General features: G+C 42.0%; 1 protein-coding gene across 1 annotated transcript in view; it reads left to right on the top strand.

Moving 5' to 3' along the window:
• Positions 1–15,611, top strand: part of rragd (ras-related GTP binding D) — a 29,913-nt gene that overhangs the window by 13,933 nt on the left and 369 nt on the right. Inside the window, exons 5-7 of the mRNA XM_017711267.2 lie at positions 2,459–2,601; positions 9,396–9,544; positions 12,909–15,611. The exon at positions 12,909–15,611 is cut by the window's right edge and continues 369 nt beyond it. Of these exons, the coding sequence (XP_017566756.1) occupies positions 2,459–2,601; positions 9,396–9,544; positions 12,909–13,060 (444 nt within the window). The 3' untranslated portion in view covers positions 13,061–15,611. The remainder of the gene's footprint in view (positions 1–2,458; positions 2,602–9,395; positions 9,545–12,908) is intronic.

The following is a 15,611-nucleotide window of genomic DNA, read 5'->3' as shown; positions in this document are numbered from 1 at the left end:
TCAGTCGAGAGAACAGCAGTGGACTGAGCACACAGCCCTGAGGGGGCACCGGTGCTCAGTGTGGTGGTTCTGGAGATGTTCTTACCTATCCTGACTAACTGAGGTCTCTCAGTCAGGAAATCCAGGACCCAGTTACAGAGGGAGGCATTCAGGCCCAGCAGGCTGAGTTTTCCAATCAGCTGCTGAGGGATGATGGTGTTGAATGCTGAGCTAAGTCTATGAACAGCATTCTGACGTAGGTGTCTTTATTGTCCAGGTGGGAGAGAGCCAGGTGGAGTGTGGTGGAGATGGCATTGTCTGTTGAGCGGTTTGGGCGATATGCAAATTGGAGTGGGTCGAGTGAATGGGAGGAGCTGGTCTTTGATGTGCCTCATGTCAAGCCTCTTGAAGCACTTCATGATAATGGGAGTGAGTGCAACAGGATGGTAGTCATTAAGGCAGGACACTGGAGACTTCTTCAGCACAGGGATGATGGTGGACTTAAGGAACGTTGGAACGACTGCAGTGCTCAGAGAGATGTTGAATATACCCGTGAGCACATCAGCCAACTGATCGGCGCATTCTCTGAGCACTCTGCCTGGTAAGCTGTCAGATCCTGGTGCTTTCCGTGGGTTGACTCTGTGTAGAGTTCTCCGCACGTCAACAGTGGACAGACACAGTACCTGTTAACTTGGAGGAGGTGTGTTTTTCCTCACCGTCGTGCCGTTCTGTGCCTCAAACAGAGCATAGAAGTTGTTAAGCATGTCTGGAGGGGATGCATCCCCGTCACAAGCAGGTGGAGGTCTTGTAGGTCGTGATGGCCTGGATGCCCTGCCGCATGTGCCGTGTGTCTGTAGTGTTTTGAAAATGTTCATGGATTTTCTTTGAGTAGGCACGCTTAGCCTCTCTGATGGCCCGGGAAAGCTTGGCTCTTGCTATCCTGAGACTTGCCTTATCCCCTAATTTGAAAGCCTTGCCACGGGTTCTCAGCAGCAAGCGCACCTCTGAAGTCACCCATGGCTTCTGGTTGGGGTGAGTTGTGATGAGTTGGGACACAGTAGCATCATCAATGCTCTTGCTGATGTAGCCAGTCACTGATTCTGTGTACTCCTCCAGGTTGATGGAGTCTTCGGTAGTAGCTGCTACTCTGAACATCTCCCAGTCAGTGTGCTCAAAACAGTCCTGAAGAGGAGAGAGAGCATTCCATATGTTCAACCTGGAAATGTAATGAACTCCCAGTAATATCAGAAGAAATTGCATTGTATTATTGTGTTATTTTTGGTGCTATAACATTTACTGGATAAGTCTTGCAATTATTAGGTTCTACATACCAGTATTGTTGGAAGAAAACCTTGTATCTCTTTTTGTTTTTCAGTTTTTGCAGTAATTTGAAAATACCTGTTGTCTTTTACATTGTGTGTAAATTTTGGGATGAATTGGTTCCATTGACTTACATTAAAGTAGTTTTTTTCCTTCTCCAGTAAAGTGACCGTTTTGGAGATCAGGTTTTCTTCCTACAACAGCGAGATGCTCTATTGCGTGCTAAAGACTCATGCCAAAGTGGATGTGCTGTTCTTGGCAAACTTAACCCCCCCCCCCCCCCCCCCCCCCATATGTAGTCTTTGTGCACATGCCTGGTCAGTTTTTTTTCTGGGTGTGTTGAGATATTTTACAGTGATGTTGTAAAAATGTAATCCAGTCACTTTTACTCATGAAAGGTAGATAAGAGCTGTGATCTTCACTGCTTCACAGCTCTGTGTCTGTATGAGATGCGATTATTCTGCCTCTTGCCCACGAATCCTGGCAGTTCATGCATATGGTAATATATATTATTAACACGTACAAAAAGGCAGTCGCCCACACAGATGACTCCGGAACCCGTGCCCGGACTGTGAACCGGGAATAATTTATCTGCGCACTGCAGCAGGCGTGGCGTTTTAATATGAAATTTAATGAAGGATAATGGCTTGAGACAACAACATGGACACAGACCACGCAGTCCTTACTGCTGTCCCTTTCCTCCTTCTTTGTATTTATGTTCTGGCTTAGTGTTTTATAGGAATCTGAATATCTGTGAATAAATTGGAGCACTTTTTTAATCAGCCAGTTGATGGCAGCATCGAGTCAGTAATGAAATCATGAGGAGCGATCACTGCCCGTGTTAATATGCAGAAATTCTTGGAAATGTTTTGGAGAAATGTGGATGTGAAAAGAAACAGCACTCATGTGAAACAGGTATTAGAGTAAACAGATCATCCAGTGCCGCCTCTGAAATGTTAGTCGCTCTGCGGCAAGTGTCTTTAACGACGGTGCATTTGCTAATGAGAAAATGTATTATACCCACGATTACTGCGCGCACCTCCTGGGTTACGTAACACATTTTCATTTCACACAGTTATCTGATCTATTGTTGGTCCAGCGTGCTCAGACTGCTGGTAATAAAGGTTCAACCTCTAACTCGTCTTTGCTCTGGTTGCAGAATTCAGGGATCGAAAAGGCTTTTCTGTTCGACGTGGTCAGCAAGATTTACATCGCCACAGACAGCAGTCCGGTAGACATGCAGACGTATGAGCTGTGCTGCGACATGATTGATGTGGTCATTGACATCTCCTGTATCTACGGGTGAGTGGCCTTTACTGTGGAAACTCCACTGACCTCCTAAAGCGCCAATCGGCAATCGGTGCGACTGGCAGATCCACTTTTTGGGGCCTCACTGAACAGATGCTTTGGAAAAAGAGGAAAACAATAGCTGTTCACTCGCTAGATCATTCACTGGGCTTGCTATTTAAAGAAACTGACTGTGAAATGACCAGAGGCGGGTCGTAACTAGTTTAATTCGCTCTGTTACATACGTACTTAGTAAAGTACACTTTTGGTGAATTAAAATGCTTTTAGTTCCGCTCAGGTACATTGGCGACATCAAGTACTTGGTAACATTGAAGTCATTAACATTAGTTACTATTTCATTTTTCCTGTTGACCACATTTGTACTGCTTCAAGATGAGACGCATGTCTGATTATTGAGGTTCATCATTTTATTTTAGACCAAAATGATCCAAAAAGAGAACAATAGAACCTCTTTGGATACTATCCTGATGGCTGCTGGATGGACTAAGAAGTTCCCCTGTAGCGTATCAATGACTAGAGCTTAATGGCTGCTTAAATAAATGACAGCGGTTCTCCAACTTTTCCACAGTAGTGTATGCTGAGTGTCCACAGAGCACTGGAATAATAACCGCAGTAAAAGTAAAAATATATTTCCAAAAAAACAGCTTGAATAGCACAAGTCATTCATTTTGTGAAGAGATTAAATCTGACCGTCCACTTGCATAAAAAAGGAGAAAGTCAAAGTAAGGTGAGTGACAAAACGGGAGTTTTCACTACTGAAGTTCAAAAAATGTTGCTGTACAGAGTAAATGGGACTCCTAACAACCACCTGGAAGACCTGGTAGACACTAACTGTCCCCATCAGATAAACTGCGCTTAAATTAGGCTTGAGCTGATTGGCAACAGTTGCTAATGATGGTTTGCGTCCATCGGGATTGTCAGTTCATGATTTGGATCTCCTTTTTTGACATTTTTCAGTTTTTGACATAATTTGAAACTGCCTGTAGTCATTTATATTTTATGTAAATTTCCTGATGAATGGCCCAAAATAAACGGCCCAAAATGACTTGGAAAAAATCCTGGTTCCATTGACTAACGTTAAAAGTAAAGTAGGTTTTTTCCTTCTCCTGTAAAGTTGCCGTTTCTGAGATGCAAGGTTTTCTTCTGACAACAGCGGTATATTCTTTTAATGTGTAACATTGGTCTGTGACCTTAATTAGCCCTGATATATTGTCTGGCTTTAGGACATTGTGTCGCAGCGCGAGGCGGATCTATTATTTTCCCAGCTGTTGCTGTGCTTGTTAGACTGATAGAGCTGGTGCAGCTTTCCACGCATAGAGCGCCTTCTCTCACAAATGGGGGTTTAAATCATTTTAATATTTTACGTCATGATTACATTGGTTATTTGTGAGTTCAGACCATGCCTTGAAATGTGGTGGTAGTATGAGGGAAGAGAGGGGAGAACTCAGAGCTTGGGCTGGAGTTCTGGGGAGCTTCTGCCTGTAGCTAGAAGGCCGGACCCCCATCATAGCTGTAGCAGGACTGATGGGGTGGCAGTGGGGATTGCGAACACTGTCACAGGAACGGAAGGTGAGGATGTGAATTTATAGGGTGTTCGATTGGAAGAAGGAGGGGTTTCAGCCGTGTTCCTCCCCACCAAACCTCAGTTATAACATAGCTACAGCAGGAGTAGCCTTTAGCCTTAAGCCATGTTATTTTTATGAGGTGATTTATAGGCTGTAAATGTATTATTTATTGAACCTGTAGCAAAAACTATCAAACCCTACCAGAAATGACCGACTGTTAAACTAATTTGAAAACGACCTGATGGCACATTGCACACAATATCAAATGCCTAACTTAAAGCTTTCATCTTTGAGAGAGAATATCCTCAGATCTAAAATATCCACAGGCTGTGGGTCTGAAAGGACGTGTAGCTGATCAAGAAGAACCTCACTGAGAAAAGGAGACGGACACATCAAACAAAGAAGCTGAGCGATGGACTGACCGCCCCAGAGTCCAGACCTCAGCACCACTGAATGGGTTTGATTAGTTCAGAAAATCAACCAGTTTCTCAGACAGAGCTTTGGAGGCGTGTCTGCAGGTTCTTTGAGGAGCTGAAAGTGAGTCTCCTGAAAAGAAAGGAAGCCGTGATAAAGGTGCATATGGTGATAAAGGTTTCTGTGGTGTGCTGCTTTTGTTCTAATGTTGGAAAATGAATAACTTGTATTTAATGGCTGTTATGACTGGATAATAAATAAATGAAAGGTGGTCTGGGACATTTGCACAGCATTGCAGTTTGGTGTTTCTGTAATAGGGAGCAGAGTCTAACGTTAACTGTCCCACTTATCATAACACACAGCACAGCATTTCTCTGCACAATTCTTGGTATTCTGGTGTTCTTCAAAGAGAAAAATGAATGTGAAAATAACCGTGAATGGAGCGTTTGGTATGCAGTGTCCCCTTTTTTCTTTCCCGGCCTTGTCTTAAGTTAACAGGGATTAGCAGAGAGTTCCCCAGGGCTGTGGAAAGAGTCGCTGTAAACAGAAGGGCAGAGGGAGGCACCTCCAGCTCCAGTGACCCAGAGTGCACTAGACAGAGCAGGACAGAAGCGTGCGTAGGTGCATGCATGCCGGATGGACCCGGGGCAAGGCAGCTGTCTGCCCACAGTGGCCTGCAGAGCAGATGAGTCTCAGCGTCAGGGGTGGACGATGTGGCCCAAATATGGCGACACAATTAGGGTTGCACTGATATGGGATTTCTGGGCCAGTACATACGTACAGTGCTGTGCGAAAGATCTTTATATGATATTTGTGTTTTTCTGTGCTAAAAACGGACATGATTTCTATATAGCACCACAAATTGTGCCTCTATTCTCACAGGCTTGCTATTGTAACAATAAAAACGTATTTATTTATTTTCGATAAATAAATAGTTTTTATATAAAGCATATATAAATCATATACAGCAGATTCTCAGTCTCACCTCAATAGCAAACTGACAAACTGTTTAATGATGCAAAGAACCTAATAATGTAAACCAGAGATCACTAATAGGCAGACCCGTGGTCCGGACCCAGATGCTGTCCTATGCGGACCTGGACCTGGACCTATTACTGATGAACTATGGAGATTTATTTTTCTTCAATGGGGTGCTCCTATTGTAATTGGCATAACTTTTCTAGCCTTTACTGTAGCTTTCACGGCCCGGGAGACTCACAGATTGCACTGTGAATATCATGTGACGCTACTCAGCCAATCAGATCTGTGCATTACGATGAGCACGGAGACTCGAGTGAGTGACGCCACACAGGAGGGACGAGGAGAGAAACAGCAGTCAGAGAAGAAAGTGAGTCAGAGGGAAGTTATTCCACATGACGTGACGCTAAAAAGAGAAAAATGACACGTTGAAATCTGACTGAACTGGACTTTATTTCATTTGACATGCAGTTGTTGTAAGTTAGACATTATGATGTTCTGGACCTTTGCTTGAGGAGATTTTCTCTAACTGGACCTTACCGATTTTGAATCAAAGACCCCTGATGTAAAGGGTTCTTTGGGCATTCATAGTTCTGTATAGAGCCATTTTCTTTACTAAAGAACTCCAGAAGAACCATCGTTTTAAGAGTGTATGGAGAATGATTTCGTCAATCAGGCACAGAGCAGTTTATATGTCATTAAAAGTGGATACGGTGGTTACGTTACTCATTATATAACGGTCAGCACGCTCAGCAAAGCTCATCACGATAACGATATCATATTGTCATATCGCCCCACCCCAGCTCGGCCTTAACTCTGCCAAGTGAAGCCTCGGTCGAACGCTCGGCGCCGAGGAGGATTCCAGACGGAGCCTGGTCACGTTTAGTTTGCTGCGTTTTGACATGAGGCCCCTGCTGCGCACGTTGGCAGGCATAACACACTGAATTACTCCAACTGGCGCCTGGCTTTTAATGAAATATTTTGAAACGGGCATGGATTTTTATTTATTTATTTATTTACTTTTCCAGTAGACTAAAGCTGTCTTATTGACAAACAGCTGTGGTGTTTAATTCAGCAACCACCTCATTTTCACTCATGTAGCTAATGACTCGCTTGCATATGCAGTTCGCTGTGCTCTTTTCGCCCAGCACAACCAAATCAAGCATTAATTATGAATTATTCAGTTTCATCTCAGTTTAGGATGGTTGAAATCTTTTCCTTCTCAACATAAAGTGTGTGTATGTTTTAATAGCAAAATAATGGCTTTGTGCAGCTGCGTATTCTGCTCTTGTAAGCGCTTGAGATTAAGTTAGGGCTTCTGTTCGTTCAGATATTTGTGATGTGATCCGGCATCTGTTCTGCCGTGGCCGTGTCCACATGCTGAGGTGGTTGTGGCTCATCTCTGATGGTCTGACAGCAGACTTTATCGTACAGTACTCACTAAAGGTTTGGCTTTCGGGGGGAAATTTATGGGAAAACGTAAGAAATTCGCGGTACAGTGATGTTACATCATGAAAGTAGGGCGTTTCAGTAGAAGCGTGCGATGGTGATTTCCTCATCTCAAACAATTTATTGAAACAAAAGCCAACAGCAGTGGTGGGTGTAACGTTACCCCAACAAGAAAATGTCTCAGTGACTCGTCATGCGCCCTTGAGCATCAAATTACAGCTCGACAACCACGTCTCATGCTGTTCACTAGTCGACTCATTGTCTGCTACCTCTTCTTGAAGGGTTGGCTCTCAGGTCATTGAGGTTCTGGGGTACAGAGTTACGAGCCTCTACACGGCGACTCAGCTGATCCCATAGGTTTTCTAGGGGATTCAGGTCTGGAGAAAGTGCAGGCCACTGCACTTGAGGTACCCCAGTCTTCAGCAGCCGTTCCCTAATGATGCCACCTCGATGAGCTGGAGCATCGTCATCCATGAAGATGAAATGAGGCCTGTTTTGTTTGTGCAGAAGCACAATGACTGGATTAATGATGTTATTCAGTAGTATGGGCTCGTCACTGTACCGTTCACAAAGTGTAGGGCAGTTCTGTATTGACTGGACACGCCTGCCCACACCACCACCACCACCATCACCTCGCCGTTAAGCTCCTTGTTAGAGAACAGCAAATTGTGCAAAAAGTACTGAAACACTGAACAGCTGGACATGCGCATTCAAAAGTTTAGAGAAGGTCACATTAATGTTCACCCATAAAGGTTAGAATGCTTTTTAGGTTCATCCTGAAATTTCACCCGAAAGCCAAATACCCCTGACTTTTTGTGAGAAGTGTATTTAAACCCAAGGTCGAACTGTCGGTGTATCGCACAGGCTCTACCAAAGTGTGCGCAAAGGCTGTACTTTGCTATACAGTAACGTGGACGAGGATGATGGTGCTCTTGGGGAGTTTTTCCTGCTGCTGTCTCCCTCAGTGATGCTCGGGGGGGCTGGACTGCTTTTAAACTATTATTTTTGCATGAAGAGAATATACTGGAGAATGGCCACTTTATTAGAAACCCCTCCCTTGCAGCTTCATCTTGTTGGACAGCAGCTGGCCTGTGTTTGGTGAATGGGATGTGAGGGTCGGATAAGCTGTACAGCAACAGGTGAGCTACAGTCTATAACTGTACACCTACATAGTGGAGCTATGAGGAGCTCAGAAAGTGACCAGTGAGTGGAAGTGAAGATCTTTGAGAAAGAAATCACTCTGCAGTTCGAGAGTGATGCTGCATATGCCCTCCGTTGAGCTTACAGCAGAAACTGTACTGTCGTGCGTTTTCATGTTTTGCCTGCTTGTTTTTCTGCTGCTTGTTTACTTTTTTAATGAAATCTATCTGATTATGAAGATTTAAGTCAAAATCAGTTACACAGATGAAGTTATTCAAAAAAGATTTGCAGACTTTTTAATTGATGTTCTTGAAAGCCAGCATATGGCAGCAATTCATACAGCATCATGCTTAAGAATTTATTTATTCTACTCTGAATATGCTCTTAGTTTGTGGTATGAAGATACACATAAAATGCTTTTGAAGGTTTTGCCCAAGAAAAAATGTGAGCAAATGTGCTGACTTATTTGTTATGATCTTAAATCATTAATGATCCTCTTTTTATACATATTAACTGCATGTACGGTGCTGTGCAAATGTCTTAGGCAGTGTGTGGCAGTGAAAGGTAGATGTTTCTAATAAAGTGGCCAGTGTGTGGAAGTACAAGGTGTGTTTCTAACAAAGTGGCCAGTTTATGCTTCAACTATGTAGGTGTTTCCAATAAAGTGGCCAGTGAGTAGAAGCACAAGGAATGTATTTTTAATAAAGTGGCCAGTTAGTGCAAGTACAGGGTAAATGTTTCTAATAAAGTGGCCAGTAAATGGAAGTAGGTGTTTCTGATAAAGTGGCCCGTGAGTGGACACACAAGGTGATTGTTTCTAATAAAGTGGCTAGTTAGTGCAAGTACAAGGTGGGTGTTTCTAATAAAGTGGCCAGTGAGTGGAAGTACAAGGTGGGTGTTTCTAATAAAGTGGCCAGTGAGTGGAAGTACAAGGTGGGTGTTTCTAATAAAGTGGCCAGTGAGTGGAAGTACAAGGTGGGTGTTTCTAATAAAGTGGCCAGTGAGTGGAAGTACAAGGTGGGTGTTTCTAATAAAGTGGCCAGTGAGTGGAAGCACAAGGTGGGTGTTTCTAATAAAGTGGCCAGTGAGTGGAAGCAAAAAGAAGTTTACTTTGCTGGTTAGGTGGATGCAGTAAATGAATTCTGTTGAATCAGAGCGTCAACATTTTGAACGTGATACTGTCTGAGAACTTTGAGTAACACGCTAATGTTTTATATTTCTCCTCTTTCCTCCTCCTTTTAGTTTGAGTGGCGATGAGGCCGGGTCTCCCTACGATAAAGAGTCCATGGCCATCATCCACTTGAACAACACGACGGTGATGTACCTGAAAGAGGTCACGAAATTTCTGGCCCTTGTCTGTTTCCTCAGGGAGGAGAGCTTTGAGAGGAAAGGTCAGTGCATATTTTCATGTTTCATAATTATATTAAAAATAATTGTTCAGAACAGTTTTACTTTCTGTGGTCTTTAACCCTCATTAAATACAATAAAATATTGTGTGAATCTAATTTAAAGGGCCCGTATCGTAGAAAAAACTATTCCTTGCTTTTTTTTTTAAATAAACGTTTTTAAGTAAAAGTTTAATATAATACATTTACTCTATTGAAGTTTTAAAATGAACAGTTTTAACTGGGGGCAGTCGTGGGCTGGAGATTAGGGAGCTGGCCCTGTGACCGGAAGGTTGCCGGTTCGATCCCCAGAGCCGACAGTCCATGACTGAGGTGTCCTTGAGCAAGACACCTAACCTCCAACTGCTCCCCGGGCGCTGTGGATAGGGCTGCCCACCGCTCCGGGCAAGCGTGCTCACTGCCCCCTAGTGTGTGTGTGTTCACTAGTGTGTATGTGGTGTTTCACTTCATGGATGGGTTAAATGCGGAGGTGAAATTTCCCCATTGTGGGATCAAAAAAGTAAAAAAAAAAAAAAAAAAGTATCACTTAAAACTGTCTGTACATAGAAATTAAGCTTTTTTTTATTTTACATTTTTTGTGATGTCACAAAACCATCGTACTCATATACAACTGTCTATGCAGTGTAGTCCCGCCTTTTCATGGTAAAGTTATTAAGAGTTTCACCCAGGACTGCTTTTTGAATGAGGCTCAGCCACTTAGAACAGAGCTCATTTACATATACCAGTCTTAAAGGCACAGTAACAAAAGCAGCCCGTTTAATTCTGGGATAATTCTGGGAGAGTTTGGAAAATGATCATCGTAAATGAATTATGACTTTCTGTATATAAAAGCACTGTCATAAGTGGGCGTCAGGAAAATCACACAATGCAGGATATCGGGGCTTTTAATTGTGCCTCACATTTCCATGCATGTTTTGATACCTCAACTAAAAATGCATTTTTTTTTAAAATATCATTTTACATTTAAATATCCATATATTTTCAGTTTAGAAGTCAAACGTCCTGCTCGATTTATTTTTCTCAGTTGTAGCTCATTAAAAACAAGTAGAGGAGTTCTATAGTGCAAATTCTAAACGTTCAATCCATTTACATTTCCAGCATTTGGCAGACGCTGTTATCCAGAGCGCCTTGCAAGAAGTCATAAGTCGCTGTAATTAGAAGATGAGATTATGAAGTTATTGTTTTTACAGTCTTGTTTTGCAAAACCAAACAATAATTTTCATTTTTGCCTTTGATTGACAGGGAAAAAGTCATAAACTCATAAACAGACTCAAACCCATCGATACAGAATGTGAGCAGAATGAGATTGTATATTATTATATAACTAACTGAGCCATAATGTAATTACAGTTAAATAGTGCAGCAAAACAACTGAAATGACGCTACGATTAGTCTCTAACTACAAGCTAAGCCGAGCTGTCGAGAAGCCGCAGTGATGTAAGGCCGCGGCACTGAATCACGCAGAACATTCACCTCACAGAGTTTGATATATTAGCTGAGGGGTTGACTTTGGTGTATTAATGTAAGGTCAACATTAAACCGCGCACTGCTGTTGATCCTGTAGCCATAGCAGCTGTTGTGGGGATAATAAGAGGACGGGTACAGCGCAGTGTTTGTTAAAGAACTTTGGCTGAAATGAAATTGGCCCCAAATGGCTGAGCTGGGACTATTGACACCACCGGCACTGGAGAGAAAGAGTATTAGAACGCCTAAGAACCTGAGCAGCTACTGAAATATTCATGCTGAGATCCAGGACCCCCACTGTGCAAGGCCAGGTTGGAAGCGAAGCGCCAGGCTTTTTGGGGGAAACCAGGAATATATAAGTTCGCAAAAAATTTCTTTGAGAAAGAAATCACTCCACAGTTCGAGGATGATGCAACGTGCAGGGATAGGCGGTGTGTCGAGCTTACAGCGGAAACTGTACTTTCATGTTTCGCCTGCTTGTTTTCGCTGCTGCTTGTTTTCATTCTTTTTAATGAAATCTATCTGATTTTCAAGATTTTCAAGTGTCAGAATCAGTTACGCTGCTGAAGTTGTACAAAAAAGTTTTTGCAGACTTTTTAATCGACGTTCCTGACAGCCGACACATGGGGGCATCATAAGGCGTCAATGTTTGAGGATGTGTTCGAGTCCGAATGTGCTCTTGGTTTGTGGTACACTCTTAAAAAATGATGGCGCTTCAGTGGTTCTTCAGTAAAGGGTTCTTCAGATCGATGAAGAACATGCTGTCTATGGTTCTATATTTGAACCTACTTGTAAAAGGTTCAATATAGCTCCAAAAAAGGTTCTGTTATTATCACGAGGTCAAGCTTATTACACTAGAACCCTTTTTAGTCCTGTATAGAACCATATACCACACATTCTCCCTCAGTCTGAGGAGCCGTTTCCATAACCAACCAGAATCTCTGAGGAACGTTTCCAACACCTTGTTGAAAGTGTGTCACGAAGAATTAAGGCAGTTCTGAAGGCAAAAGGGGGTGTGTGTGTGTGTGTGTGTGTGTGTGTGTGTGTGTGTGTGTGTTGTTTTATAAAAAAAAATTTTTATTTTTATAAAAAAAAAAATGTTTTTAAATTTATTTTATACATTAAAAGTGGAGGTCTTTGCTGCTCAATTCAAAGTAAAAACAGATGAAGAGAATCACAAATATAAACAAAAAAAAAGAAATAATAAATAGACAAAAAGGGATTTATTAATAATGATGATTATAAAACACAAGATAAAAGTATAAATAAAAAAAGGCCAAAAAAACATGCAATGAAAGAATGTTGTTTTACAATGACTTCAGATCTTAGAGCTTTGAGTTGTTTTTTTTTATAGATGTTTATTTGTATTTTTTTATGTTGTTGTTTTATTCTAGTGTTAATGTTTTTGCCCAAATCAATGGCTTTATATGTCCTTCTCAAAAACGTAATATTTTGCGTATTTTCTAACCTGTTCCTTGAAGGACAAAGTGATCAGTTGTGATTCTCTAGAGCGCTCGGTCTCTGTTGTGTTATAGTATTTGTGAAATTAAGCAAAATAAGGCTTATATATAACTTATTATAAAAATACGTTACCTTGAGAGTATTTGCTACTATTTGATGCTCAAAGCTTGAGGCGTGTATCCAAATATCTGCTTTAAAGTATTGGTTTCTGATTTATTTATTTATTTATTTATTTATTTTTCATTTTAATGTTGTTGTTTTCATGTAGCAAGTTGGTTTTGCGTTTGCATTAATGTTTGTCGTGTCACTGCCGATCAGAGGTTTTAGAAATGTATATTCTGGGATCGTAAGTTTTAGAGGGTACGTTATCTCTATGGAGCCTCGAGACTGACCCCGCACTGACCCCACTCTTCTCTCTTTTCAGGGCTTATTGACTACAACTTCCACTGTTTCAAGAAGGCCATCGAGGAGGTGTTTGACGTGCGTTTGAAAGTTCAGAGAAGCCGCAAGCTTCTGAGCCAGAGGAGGTGGAGCAAACAGGCCGTGCCAAACGGGACCCACTCTCAGCACCACTGAAGACCTGCAGACACCATCAGCATCATCACTAGGGGTGTTTACAATACATTGTGGCACAATGCAGGAGCGTAATGGTTGTGAAGATGGGTTACATCAGCAGCTTTTGTATTAAATTATGTCACAGTTTGTATACATGCACTCAATAATCCGATCATATTCAGATTTCTGCAGTTATCAGATTATTCAAATGGACACTCTGGTTTCTTAGATCAGAGTGAGGGCTAGAAGTCCGTTGGAAGAAATCCGACAAAGGGAGATGCGTTTTAGCTCAGGTATCAGATTTTTCAGTGCGGTAAACTCAGACTTATTTCAGATTTCTCCGGAAATAAGCGAGCAGCAAAAACACTTTTGGAGTGATGCTGAACCCAAATACATGCTTAATGAAACGAAGGATTTAAATAATCTTTATTTTCTAGATGATGTTTGTTCATATTTTCAGGTAAAGTGGCACCATGTTAAAAAAAAAAAGTTTTGTGTTACGTCACATCCACTTCTGTGAGTTTATTGGCTGATTTGTAAAGCAGAAATCTGATTTACTGTCCGACTCACGCAGACCTGGAATTTTCTCACTGTCTGACTACTCAAGTGCATGTGCACACACTGATCGACTGTCTGACAAAATCTGATTTTCTGCAGTTATCGGATTATTAAGTGCATGCAAATGCGCTCCGTGTTTGAACACCAGAGGTCGCAGTCAACTCCGTGTTGCCCTCAGATGCTCTGACCATAGAGGCATTCGAACAGCTTGAAATTTATTGCATGTAATAGTAGCCGCTTAATTTTGGCTACGTTCACATTACCAGGCTGAAGTGGCACAAATCCGATATTTTTTGCCGTAATGTGACACGGATCTGATATTTCACAAATCCGATCTTTTTGAATCTGACCTGAGCCCCGTTCGTATGTCATCCCAGATCTGATGCATATTTGATTCATTGGCCTTGTGACCTCAATGAGTGCGTTTTCTGATTTTGGGGGTTTTTTTTTCCCCCTGGGGTGCGGAATCATTCAGAGTTACAGTGTCAGCAGTGCCTAATCTGAAGGAAGAGGCAGCAAATGTGACACATGTGATTCATTGATTATGATGTCCACATGCCGATCATCATCACCGATTGGTTAACATTATTGACGGATTAGTATCACTAACGAAAACTAAGTGTGAAAGATCGTATTAGAGAGATCGGATCTGAGCGAAGAATCAGATTTGCGGAATGAGGCTTATAATGTGAATGTAGCCTTTGGTTTCACTCTGATTGGCTCTTCCCACTGCAGTTACAATCTCATTGGCTCTTCCCACTGCAGTTACAATCTCATTGGCTCTTCCCACTGCAGTTACAATCTCATTGGCTCTTCCCACTGCAGTTACAATCTCATTGGCTCTTCGCACTGCAGTTACACTCTCATTGGCTCTTCACACTGCAGTTACACTCTTATTGGCTCTTCACACTGCAGTTACACTCTCATTGGCTCTTCACACTGCAGTTACACTCTCATTGGCTCTTCACACTGCAGTTACACTCTCATTGGCTCTTCACATTTCAGTTACACTCATTGGCTGTTCACACTGCAGTTACACTCTGATTGACTGTCTACACTGCAGTTACGCTCTGACTGTCCACATTGTTCTTACACTGTGACTGACTCTTCGCACTTGTTACGCTCTCATTGGCTCTTCACACTGCAGTTACACTCATTGGCTCTTCACACTGCAGTTACACTCTGATTGGCTAGCTACGTTTCTGTTTCAGCCTGACTGGGTATCCGCATTTCAATTCTTTGTCACATTCGAATAGCATTGTTTATTTCAGTGAAAAGAAAAAAAAATCACACTGGAGTAGATTCCAACAAAATGCTCAGAAAGAGGTATTTATTTAATTTTAGTCAAACCGCCAAACAGTCCCATCTCTCCTCCATGTTAAGACCTTCCCTCGTTTGTTCCCAGTGCCCCGTCCCAGAAATTCAAATGAACAGAACAGCAGGACTCAATCACCCACATCAACCAATCACAAGCTTTCTAATTGCTCTATAATGTAAGAATGTAAAATTGTGTACCCAGTATCAGTCATCAGGTCATGAGTTGAGTGCATCGTTACACCCCTGATCATCACAATCATCACCATTGCCAATCGTTACAGAGCATGACGGTGAAGACCTCGGGGCAGGGCTACTCACTGCTCCGTAACAATTCACGACAAACTAAGTCAAAACGTTTTGTGAACTAGAAGACGACAGAAGTAAAGAAAACAGACTGGGTAGAAAACGAGCTGTATATCTCTACAGGTGCTGATGGCTTAAAGGATCGGAGACGGGCCCAGACAGAGAGAGTGACGCCTTTAGCTTGTAATATAATGTTTGAGGAAAGTTCTGGTTGTTGAATGTTTAGAGTTGTAACTTTCTGCCAAATGTCTGTCATTTGCACAAATCCCTGCTTTTTTAACAGATTAACAGATCAACACTGAAGTCAGTCGAATCAGATTTTCCTTTGCCTTTTATGTAATGAAAGCGTTTGTAAAATAGTGTTACAGGAAAGTTACAGTGGGCAGATGAATGT

This window comes from Pygocentrus nattereri, chromosome 10, assembly GCF_015220715.1.
Source record: "Pygocentrus nattereri isolate fPygNat1 chromosome 10, fPygNat1.pri, whole genome shotgun sequence".
Lineage (NCBI taxonomy): Eukaryota > Metazoa > Chordata > Actinopteri > Characiformes > Serrasalmidae > Pygocentrus > Pygocentrus nattereri.
This window is presented reverse-complemented; position numbering and strand designations above follow the sequence as displayed.